Source organism: Sebastes umbrosus, chromosome 6, assembly GCF_015220745.1.
Source record: "Sebastes umbrosus isolate fSebUmb1 chromosome 6, fSebUmb1.pri, whole genome shotgun sequence".
Taxonomy (NCBI): Eukaryota; Metazoa; Chordata; class Actinopteri; order Perciformes; family Sebastidae; genus Sebastes; species Sebastes umbrosus.
The window spans coordinates 10,372,341-10,384,794 of record NC_051274.1 but is presented as its reverse complement, the minus strand read 5'-3'; the positions used below and the strand labels follow the sequence as shown (position 1 = coordinate 10,384,794).

Genomic DNA, 12,454 nt, shown 5'->3' with positions numbered 1-12,454 from the left:
ATCAAATAACTAAGATGTTCCATGATGTCATGGGTGACAGCACGTGAACTTGTTCTGCCATGTCTGCAACCTAAGATATATCATTTTAAAAATTAGAACATGTTGCTGTTTTTGACTTCCAAAAAGGAAATATTACCCTCACTATTATTATCATTATTATTATAGACCGGTAATGGAGGGATGCTTAATTTCTCACTAGGCCTTGGCTTAATTGATTGATTAATTGATTCCTACATAGGCTGAGTCAAAATGTACTCCTTATTTACAAATAGTGCACTTACCATTTTATTTGAGTGTCCACATTTTGTCACTCGCATTAATCCAAATGTCCATGGCATTCACACTACATTTTTCTGACACTGGGGCTGTCGCAATAGCCGCTCTGTTAACAAGTCAACCACAGGGGATGGCAAGCAACCGCCGCAACCGCTATGTTCACGTCTTTTCCTTTTTTAATTCTTTGCAATGGGAGCGCCATGGCAGCAGCGTGGCGAGGTATTGTATTGTGTACTGTGCGCCGTACGTTTGGTGTTTTTTTCTGGTCGCCGTGAGTGGAAAAATGTTTAACTTTGGGTAAAACGCTGCACTCATCAATGTCAGTTTTTACCCAGCCTTCCGATCACAATGGAGGAAGGGCGGGGCAAATACCACAACCATCAACCGTCACATCCTACATGTACTGTAGGCTTCAAGTGCTGAACAACAACAATGGAGGAGAAATGAATACACATAGACCGGCGGGTCCGTCCTCTCTCCCTACATGTTTCAGCCTTTCCTTCATCCAGAGCAAGTACTCTACCTTGTGCCGACATTTTTACTTCTGCGGATATTCCATATCATAGCGACCAGATGTACGTATGTGTCACAGCTGAAAAAAACGCCTCATTGCCCTTCTGTGTTCTGCATTTAACAATAAACAAGTATTAATTAATATATTTGTTATTTAAAAAGCAACAATATACCTAATAATAGCCTAATAATAAAGCTTATTTGTAATAAAGGATAAATTAAGTGATTTCCAAATAAAAATAAAAAATTGCAATAACGCATATTGTGCTGTTGAGCCAATTATTATTACCGCAGGGGAAATTCCTTCACCGTGACAGCCCTACTCTACACAAGGGAGTGACGGCGCAAAATGACAATGATTCATAAGTGTCTAAAATTATGATTCACTATAGAGTAAACTACTGAGTGTCTATTCTTTATGGGAGTGGGATTTTGGTCGCAAGATTTGTTGGGACATTTTTGGCTATTTCCAATGACTGAAAGCCTCAGCTCCCAGCATACTCCATCTGAAGCTTGTTGCCAACTAAATCTAATGCTTAACAACTAGATCTAAAGATCTGCTTCATTTGGACAAAAAAAACGTACATTAGATTGAGCACATTCATCCCGGCAGATAAAATCCAAACCCAGTGACAAGCCATGCTTTGTTTTTAGGATCCACTTCTACCAGACCTGCTACCTTATTATACGCTTCGCAGGAGAAACATACGAGTCGTCTCAATCCACATCCCCGCACCGCAAATGAAAAAAGCTGTCTTTGTATCCTGAGGTCTAACCCTGAAGACTTGTGTATCTGATGCACATTGCACTTTGAGTTTGTATTTACTGCTAAGAGATACACTCAGGTACCAGTTTATCAGATACACCTGGCTACCTTCATGAAGGTTATAACATTCGGTATTGCTGACAGGTTGTTTCTATTATTTTGTCTACCCCATTTATATCAACGAGGGTGGGCTAAATAAAAGAAACCACAAACTACGCCCTCCAAAGTGATCATTAAGTTGCATCAACACCCCTCGTAAACAATTTAAACAAAATGGGATAGCCTGGTCTCCTAAAAATGAAGTTCCCACGTTGTGAACTACGTTTCGAGGGAGACGTATTTTGTCACGAATTACGTTTTATTATGTTTTTGGCGTACCACAAATCTGTTTGTAATGAGAGTCCACAGAACTCTGTGTAGGGAGGATGGCAGGGTGGTGGAAGGTTCAACAAACAACAGGCTTTAGCCCATGAGACCAGTGTTCATGTCCCGTGTGAAACTAAAAGTCAGCGTTCACTTATTTTAAATAATGATGTTTTTTTTACTAAACCTAACCAAGTAGCTTAGTTGCCTAAACCTACCCAAGTAGTTTTGTTGCATTTTTGTTTCAATTTCGTAGTCATTTTAACCTAAGCAATGATGTTTTAACCTAACCAAGTAGTTTTGTTGCCTAAACCAAACCAACTCATGTTTTTTTTTGCCTAAACCTAACCAAGTAGTTTTGTTGGATTTTTTGTTTTGTTTCAATTTACAACGTTAACCACGTGTTTAAAACAGTTTAAAAGTGTGACCGTAATCCCGGAGAAAATATGTTTCCCTCGAAACGTAATTGAGAATGCAGTTTAGTTGTATGGTAACAGAATGTTGTAGGGAGACGGGTTGAAAGGGAGACTTTCTTGCAGCACTGTTGCATTAGACAGCATTAGTTTTAGCTAGGTGTACCTAATAAACTGGCGACTGAGTGTATATCCCTTCAAACACTGTTATAATCTATGTGCAGCTGCCCTACATGCTTTGGAGCCTGCATGTGAGCTCCAAGACTCCAACTGGCAAAAGGCCTTCATCTGGTCTCATTTTGAAGAGATGAAAGCCTTCCCAGCTAATGGCGCTGCGCCTTCTCAGTGGGAGGGCAACAACGCTGTGATTAAGAAGTCATATTGCCCCGTGTATCATTAGATCTGTTTGCAGTCCTTCGCATCGGGAGGATGACACCAAATTGGACGGTAATCCTCCAGGTGCAACACCTTGCCGTCCGCGGGGATTGAACAGGCGAATGTGGGCCAATCCCTGATTAAAAATGCACGGCCATCAAACTACACACTGCCGCTTTAATCCCTGTCACTTTCATTACCTGGAGTCGTTAGCTCCAGGGCACAGAGCTCATTGACGGCCCTTTAACAAGATGGTGGAATTGCCCGCGGGCCAGCGCCACTGAGCCTTTCGCTCATTAAATCAAGTACACGGATGAAAATGAAAATAAACTCACAAGGGTGGGGGAGATAGTAGTAGAGTTCAATGAAATGTAATGCGGAAATCACAAGCAGAGGTCATTAAATTGAAGCCAAACAGGTCACAGGCTTTATGGGTAAGACCTTAAATATACAAACAGAACACTTGTCTATAAATGATGATATCAGCTGCATGAGGAGATGTAACAGAGACCAGCTGGATATCAGCAAAAAAAGTGTTTTTTTCTAGGGCTGTCAATCGATTCAAATATTTAATCACGAATAATCACATGATTGTCCATTAGGTCTAGGAGGATACACCTATCTCCAGATTCAATACTATCACGATACTTGGGTGCCGATTTGATATGTATTGCAATTTTTAAGTATTGCAATTTTACAGGTATTGCAATTCAAAATTGCGATTTGTTGCAATTTTTGTTAACTTTTTTAACACTGGACTATGGGAAAAGTTGGATCACACACTTAGAAAAATATCTAAATTGATTCAGTAAAATGTTTGACTTTTAGCATGTATGTAGTCAGAGATTTCCTGAAGTCAAATATATCAGCCATTGTCAGGAATTATTTATTACATTTTTTTCCAGCAACTGAAAAAATCAAAGAATAAAGACATCTCCCTCACAAATTAGTGGTAATTAAGGGACTTGTAATGTTTTATACTTCTGGTGAATATAATCCAATCAATATTATTTCCATATATGTATTTTGTATAAACAGTTCCCTTTGTTAACACCTTATTTTGAAACCGGACAGTCACAGGTGTATACTTCCTCTAACTTCGCCAAGTCCGTCTCTAGCTCTCCCGTCAGCTCCGTTCTCTTTATACATCCATGGTCAGCTCCATCGGGGCCGTTTGAATGTATTTAACATAAATGTCAGTATATGGGTTCTCTACAGTTGTAGCGTTGGCTGCATTTGACCACAGAGATGTAAGTGACGACCGACTTGACCGCACATTACCGCAATACGATAACGTTTCCTGTCCATGACAGAGTTAGTATGCAGCTTTAGCCGTGATGTCTAGCTCTGCTTTTCCTGCAATGTGTGAAACCAGAAGTGTTTCCATTCTTTACTGGATGTGAAGTGTTTACCCCGCTGGATTTAACATGTGAGGGTGCAGGTCGTATCCCCAATGACCCTCAGCTGATTTCTACTTTTTTGTTTCAGCTCGCTGCGACCAGCTGCGGTTTGTTTTGGTTGATGGATACGGTTATTCTGACTACAATAAGAAAAGCAGTAACTTGCTTCTACCTCCACATAGACTCAAATGAAGCAAATATATCGATTCTGGCATTAAGAACTTGATTTCAAAATAGTAAAAAAAAAAAAAAAAAATTAAAATCGCGATACATAGGTGAATCAATTTTTTGTCCCACCCCTCGTTTTTTCTAATTACTATTATTCTACATCCCCCCACCCTTAACCGGCCAAAGTCACAGTGTTGTTGGGAGGAGCAGAAGGGCCACTGACACAGATTCAAGATAGAAGGAGGTCAGTCTGAAATAGAGCAGAAGCAACAAGACCTCGCAGTCAGTCAGTAGAAATCCCTTCCAGCTCCACGCAGCTGGAGATGCAGATCTTTCAGAAACACAAGAAACATCCTCCAACCTCCCAAAAGTCACACTCGTGAACCGAGACGAACCCGGACACTTGGAAGGCAACGTGACTCTGAGACACTTTAGGTGTTCTCGGTACCGTTATGAATTTAACATGCACAGTAGCTGTGTGTAGGTCTTTAAACATGAGCAGAAACAGACTCCAATGTGAAATCAGGGGCCTCCTCCCAGTAAACGTGTATTAAATATGAAGTCATGAAGCTAATGTAATCCCTCTATAAAAACAGATGGGAGTACATCTTGAAATATATCAAATCCAGAGGCCAAAGGAGTCAGGTACTTTCCAGTTCACTCAACAATGCACAGTATGCAAAAAGGAGCTCAAAAGCAGTTGGATGAAGATAAACATTTTTTCAGCATTTCATACTGAATGTGGAAAAATCTGTGTAAGAAAGTCACTATTTTCTATAGAGCTGAGCGATAATTCAGTATTATCATCTTTTGACTTCTATACATTAGGCTATATGTTCATATTATGACAATATGAACATATAGTGTTATTGTTTTCTGTTAAATGATTGAGTCAGGTTTTAGAGCTTCTTCCACAAACAGAAAATTAATCTGCCAATGTTCTGACAATCAATTCATCATTTAAGGGTCTAAGGATAGCGGTTGTTGTATTTTTCAAGCAAAGTAAAAAATTCTCTGGTTCCAGGTTCTCATTTGCGGCATTTATTTGTCTGATGTGACAGTAAAACATCTAAATTTCTTACTATTTACTTAAACTCCCACTAAACATGCGTAGTTAATTCATCTCTTGCAGAGCGAGACACTCCACTAGATGCTCTGCATTCCTTCATACCAGGCATCTCCTGGAATTTGACATACACCCCCCCTCACCCTGTCATCTGACTTAGTGTCACAAGTCCATCCATCCAGTCATTCTCTCACAGACGCTGGAGACACACAAGCAGTGAGCGCCACAGGTCACTGGCCTTGGATTCCCAGCCTGTCGGGGCTCTCTGCTCAGTGTGACTGAATGACAAACCCCATCACCATGAAGTCAGCCTCGCCTCAGTCCTCCACCCCCCAGCTGTTCACACGGGAAGGGAGGAAGGATCATCTGGGCTGTCTGCCCCGGGCCATTCAGACACAGAGAAAAGAGTCTGTCTCTCAGCGGAAGCAAGAAGCTCTCTGGACAATAGTTATATTCTGCTGGAGGACTGGTCGGACACATGAACGGGCCAGCAAGGATGCTGAAAAGCCCGGCAAACAGCTAAAAAGGGCGTTCCTGAAACATCTTCTCAAGCTCAGCCTGAATACTAGAGGCACTCATGGTGGTTCAGGAGCCGTAATCACCAAACAAGCAAAGGGTAAAAGTACTTACTAACTGCCCGAGTAAGCTCAATCTCCTAAATATAAGAGCGTGAGTCCTAACTTTAAAGGTCCCATATTATAAAAAAGAGATTTTCATGTTTTTTTATTATAAAGCAGGCTTAAGTCTTATATAAATATTGTGAAAGTATCGAAACACTCAATCCACAGGGAAATACACACAGCCCGTATTCAGAAACTCTGCATTTGAAACAAGCTGTCAGGATTTCTGCCCATTCGTGATGTCACGAATATACAATATTTAGACCCTTGACACAGTTTTAAACGTAAACATTCTAAATGTGTCCCAGCTTATTTACTGGTTGTAGTGTATGTGAATGACATCAGCTGACAGGAAGTACACATGGACCCAAGCTGTTACCTCGCAACGCAATTCTGTTGCAATTCTGTCAAAATGTGCTAAAACAGAGCGTAAATACAGGCATATTCAGGCTGACAGTATGAGGAAAATAAAGGGATTTTTGAACATTACAGCATGTAAATATGTTCTAGTAGAAACACAAAGTACAAGTATGAACCTGAAAATGAGCATAAAATGGGTCCTTTAAGACTCCTAAGATTTTACCACTAATATGATGCAGTCATATGCTGCAGGTAATACACTTTGTTGCATCTGTGTTGAAGAAATGCACAACAATATGAATCTGTTAAAAGCATATTTTGATGGCAGGCAAGTTAATAAGGGCCCAATCAGCTCACCACCAACAAAACAAACAATCCAATAACACCGGAGATGACTTTTCCAAAGCTATAGAGAATGGACAACGACGTCATGGCACATTGCATTCTGCATAGTGGTTGCCATGTTTTAGGATAGGCCTCGTTTATATTCAATTGTTCATTTTCAACCACGAGCACACAGCGACAACAAACACAAATCAACAGAGAAAAAAAACTATAATGGAACATTATCTAACAAGTGTAGTGAAGCGGCTCTGTTTCCACTCTGACGGCACGTTTGAATGCACAGCCAAAGCGATATGTCATAACAGAGAAGGGTGGTTAGACACCATGCTAATGGCATTGATAACTACGACAACGGCTTTGCAGATTGTCACGTTCATGAGGATACAAATATTATAAGTTATTATGTGAAGTTGGAACTGGAGGGCTAAAGTTAGCTAGCTGTCTTCATGAAGCTCCCAGACCGAGCTCCGCAGTTAGGAAACAAGAACAAGCTAATAACAGAAGCATTTTGGCTCGGTGGATGTCATTTTTATTTCATGTTAAAACAGTATTTCCCATCTCTTCTTTTGATACCCAGACACAGCCTGCCACTCAGTCTCTACCGTAGCTTCCAATCCGTTTCCAAAAATACCAATGCCTTACGCTGCTCACTGCCGCTCACGTCACGATCAAAGAGTATAGAAGCAAAGAGACGAAAGTCCCTGCCGCCATTTTGGACTGAAACACTTATTATATTTATAATATTTCAATGTTCAACACAGGCCATTTCGGTAGAATATGACAATAGAATAGAAATAATTTTGTTTACTTTTGTACGGCACTTTGTAAGTGGACGTTTTTACTGCTGTTCGGTAGTCGCATTCAATCCAAAATGGCGGAAGCGTAACTTTGCTGCAGGGCGCTGATGCTGCAATGGTACGAACAATTGACTTTAATTTCTTGGCAATATACTGTACGTTCTTCGTCACAATCCCATTCTCTATTCGATCATCCAACGTGCAGTTCTGACGGAGTACGCAGGTGGCTTAAAGGCCTGGAAACACCAGGATTTGAAAAGAAATTGATTAATTCCAATGGAATCGGCGTGATCGGAGGATTTGAATGACGAGGCAAAATTAATTCACACGAATGATCCGTGTGTAGAGTTCAACTTTGGTGAACTTTGACGTGCAAATCTGTGCAGTGGACCAATAGCAAGCTGTCTTGACAGCGCTGAGTGGCCGGAGAGTCCAAATAAGAGGTAGCTATCGTAGCTTAGCTTATCAGCTGTTTTGTACCATCACGTTTATTTAACTGTTCCACAAAAGACAAATGGTTTGCAGACAGTCATGAGACAGGAGTCGTCTTGTGAATAAACTGTGTGAACTCATTGTCTTGTTAGCGACCGAGCTAAGCTAATTGACCATTAGCACAAACATTAGCTTCGAATGCTTTATCATCCCTCTTCAATAACTTTACTGAACGAAATGGCGTGCAATGGTGATTGAAAAAAATGCCAGGGGAAAGTAAACTCAGCAGAAGAGAGAAAATAGAGAGAAGCTCAGGGAGCTGTTGTGACTGAGCTAACGGTTTGCTCGCCAGCTACAGCAGTTCACCACTAGCCCTGCTAGTAGCCACCATCACAAAGCTTCTAGTGTATAGAAGTAAAACCAGTTCAGTCATTGGTTTCCTAAATAAAGTGTTCAAAAGAGCTCAAAGTTTTCTCTATTCCGACCAATTTAAAAATGTATACTTCACATGAACGACAACAGAAGATACTGGTTGCTATGCCTCAATATTATCCTCCAGCGGGATGCGAGTGTGACCTCAAATTAACATGTCAGTGGGGAGAAAACAGCTCAAACGTTGCGTGCTGCCACTGTTGTGCCGGAGCAAACACAAACACATAAGTTCCTGCGGCCGTGTAATCATCACAGACCACTTTCTCAAAAACAGATGTGGAGCATCACTGGTTGCAATCGCACATCTGTTCGAGTCGCAGTATCCATGGAGACTAAACACAGAATACATACAGTTTGTTAAAGAGAGATCTTCGGGCCCTGAACAGGACTGGTTGTTATTCGTCATGTAACTGGAACTACGAGCTGATTTCCTGCATGATTTTACACGTGTGGGAAGCGCCGTGTCATGCCAACCCTCATAGAGAAAAAGCCTTGATTTTCCTGTACTCTGGGCCCGGCTGCGTCCTTCCAGTCATCCACCTCCAGGGTTGTTACATAATACAACATAGCGCTGCTTTTAGCTCCACAAAGGAGACCGTTTGAATGCTCTCTGAAAAACACAGTTACAGGCTTCAGTGGCTACAAGAACATGCGTTTACTTTGTCTCTTTCAGCGCCTCTTCTAGTCGTTTAAACATCCTGGGCAGCAGATAAAAGACTCTTAACATAAACTGGAAGACAGTGCACAATAACTTGAACACGGAGCATAAAGGAGCATCTCCCTATAGCCAGTGAGAAAGACTTGTACAGTATACGGGGAGCAGGAGGGGGCATATTTTCATTCCACAGGCACAGCTCCAGTCAGATAAGAGATAACTTTATCGCCCCATTCATGAGAGAGAGAGAGAGAAAAAGAAACTAACGTGTCTCAGAGCTCTAAATAATGAGGTGGCTGACTCTTTAGCATGCAGCTTGAAGCCTCGCTGCTTAGCATATGAAACAAGGAAGGAGACGGTTAGTGCAAATACCCTTCACTCAGCGCTTCCTGAGATGTGCCTTTCTCCAGCCCAGATGGCCGTCATTAAGATGCTGCTGCCAAGTCTGGAAGGCTTTGATTTATTTGGGATCGGAGATTGTATTTTAAGTGCATTGTTGGAAAGTATATTTACTAAAATACTGTTCTTAAGTAGAAGTTTTGGGTACTCTATTGTATGCTTCTTCATACTTCTACTCCAGTACATTTCTGAAACAAATATTGTACTTTTTTACTCCACTATGTTTGTTTAGCTGTCGTTGCTTTTCAGATTAACACACAAGGCATTGTTAAAGAAGAATTGTATAAAGCCAGTTGGGGCAACTTGTCACATTTCAAATGTCTGAGGTGTTGAGCAGTTCCACCAAAGAGTGATTTCCTCTATTAACCTCTCTGATGGTTCCATTTGAAGTGTTCAAGGTCCTAAGAGGTCAAATTAGCTAATATGCCACAAAAACAGCAAAAATTTGAGCAAAATCCAAAATATGAATACAAATTAGGGATGCTAATTTAGAATTTTTTCGTTTACCGATTATTAACCGCTAACCGACAAGATTAGTGTATCGCATGCAGCTGTGCGCAAGCTGCAGTGTATAACACAGACAACTGCGTCCCCAGTTCACCCGTCCGCGAAAGTTTTGCTCAGCTTTTTAATTAATCTCTAATATTTCTTTTAACCATTTAACTGATAGCATTAATCCATTAGAATTCTTAATGTCTGTTAACGGTTCATTATTAACATCCCTAATATAAATGTATGTATCAGAACTTATCTTTTTTTTTGCTTCCTTCCACATTAATCATCTCACGAACCCTCAGATTTATCTTGTGACCCTTTGGAGGGGCCCGACCCCTAGGTGGGGAACCATTGGACTGAACTACCTACAGTAGTTAAATCTAGCTCCAACTTAAAATTACAATCTGAAAGGTCAGTGTTGCCTTTGTAACGTCAGTCAGTTGGCAGTTGGCAGCTGGCATTGGACTTGCACTTGTTTTTGAAGTTTCCTCATCTATAGTCAGCACTATTTTCTTTGTTTGTTTTCAGCCATAGTAACCGTTTACTCGTAATGCTAACAGAGACCGGAAAAAAACATTATGCCGCTTGTAATTTTTCCCAGGAATGTCGCCACAGACACAGTTCGTAATACTGCAAACATAAGGGCTTTCATCAGTGGGCCATGGGCTCGACATTATTACTTTATACACTGATGCATCAGTGTTAACAAACTAATGATTGACGACTTTCTATGCATTTTTCCCGTGTATAGCACCTTTTGTTAAACTGTCCTTACCCCGCATGCATGGCTACTTGTTTCCAGCACAAATTCAGCTATAAGTCTGACTTGTGACATTGACATTTGTTAATTCGACAAAGTAATAAAGCTGCCAGTAACCCAAAATACAAGAAATTTATACAGACGCCTATAAAAATCTACAAATCTTTTGTGATGATCAATCAAAAAAACATGATCATAGAACAGGTTTACTATTTATACACACAAATGTAGCAGTGAAATGTAAGAAATAAAACTATAATTACAGTCTATTTACATTTAAAGTGATTTTACTCCATTTCTGGGACTTTTTCTTTGGAAGTCTACAGGATGTATGCCATTGTAAATCACTGAATATATACAAGTATGGTCGACAGACATGTGAAATAAGCACTTTCCACTGGAATTCTCAGTTTGTGATCTATAAATAAAGTTATGTTACACATGCTCAGTGTATTCAGTACTTATAATACTTCTGTACAGTACTTTTAGTGTTGAATGCAGGACTAATACTTGTAATGGAGTATCTTTACATTGTTTGTATTGGGTGCTTTTACTTCAGTTAAGGATCTTCCACCACTGCGAGTCTAAAAGATTCCTCCCAGAGAGGCTCTTGACTCATTGGGAGCAGAGGACCAGGTTTAGATGTGGGTGTAGAAAATTCCTGACTTATTTATGTAACCTTTGGTGCACGGCGCTCAGGGGCTTTGGTGCAGGCTGTGTGGGGAAGCCTTCAGTTTCCTCTGATCCAATGACTAGTGACACTGTCTGAACTACATCAATCAGTCAACGACAGAAAATTGAAGTCTTAAGTTTTAAGCAAAAATCCCAAACATTCATTAGTTACAGCTTCTCCATATCAAGGATTTGCTGCTTTTCTTTGTTTACTGTCAAAGTAATGTATTTGGGGTTTAGACTGTTATAGTCAGACACATTTTGAGGTGAATATTTCACTTTTTGTGTCATTTTTTTTAGACCAGACAAGCAACTAATCAATTATGAAAGAAAGAAAAAAATAGTTGCAGCTCAAGTTTGAACTGCATCCTTTGGGCAGGAGGAGCTCATGTATATAAGGAAAACCACAAAGGTCATTCATCTTCATCTATAACCTTTATTGATTCTGGATTAGGACTATGGTTCTTTGATTGCTAAATATAAAAAAAAAAAAATTAAGAATTCAGACAATGTGAGGACCAACAGTCAACATAAGTGTTTGATCTCCTTCTCAGCCCATGTGACAGCTCATATGGCTGCATTGCTCATCATCATCATGCCTACTGTAAGACACGACAGACATGCAGGCTGTGAAATTACGCTCAAATCTGACTGATGTTCCAAAACCTCTAATTGTAATCCAGACACCATTTATCACTGATCAAGGTATTAAAATCATCCCACTGACATTTTAAGTCCAACATGCAACAGAACAGAGAAGAGGCATGGAAACCATCGCAGTTGCATTCAATGTCTGGGATAAATACTGTGAATTAACCCGCACACATGCCAGAAAACCGAGCAAGTTGTCATTGAGAGTTTCATGTTCTTACCTAAACCGGGGTGAATCTTTAATACATTCTTCAAAATCCACCGTCATCTTGGGCTGGAGAGTAAAAGTTTTAACGCGGTTAAAAGGAGGATTTCATGTCCCGGGTGTAGAGGAAATGTTTAAGAGAGAGATGTTAAGTATCCGATAGAGTGATCCGATCGTGCCGCCGTGTCTCCTGCTCCTGCAGCGGTTCAGTCTCTCTCTCAGTCCGCTCTGGTGCTCTGATCATCCGGAGCTGCTCACTCAGTACTGGACACGGTGCTGCCTTCAGGGACT

At 40.6% G+C, this 12,454-nt stretch overlaps 1 protein-coding gene across 6 annotated transcripts in view; it reads right to left on the bottom strand.

Annotated features, from left to right (window-relative positions):
- Positions 1 to 12,454, bottom strand: part of LOC119489437 (arf-GAP with coiled-coil, ANK repeat and PH domain-containing protein 3-like) — an 89,230-nt gene extending 76,776 nt beyond the window's left edge. For 2 of the 6 annotated variants that reach the window (XM_037771861.1, XM_037771864.1), the window contains exon 1: positions 12,180 to 12,454. In XM_037771861.1, the coding sequence (XP_037627789.1) occupies positions 12,180 to 12,226 (47 nt within the window). In that variant the 5' untranslated portion in view covers positions 12,227 to 12,454. The remainder of the gene's footprint in view (positions 1 to 12,179) is intronic. The other 4 variants (XM_037771858.1, XM_037771862.1, XM_037771860.1 and 1 more) reach the window with 2 other exon arrangements.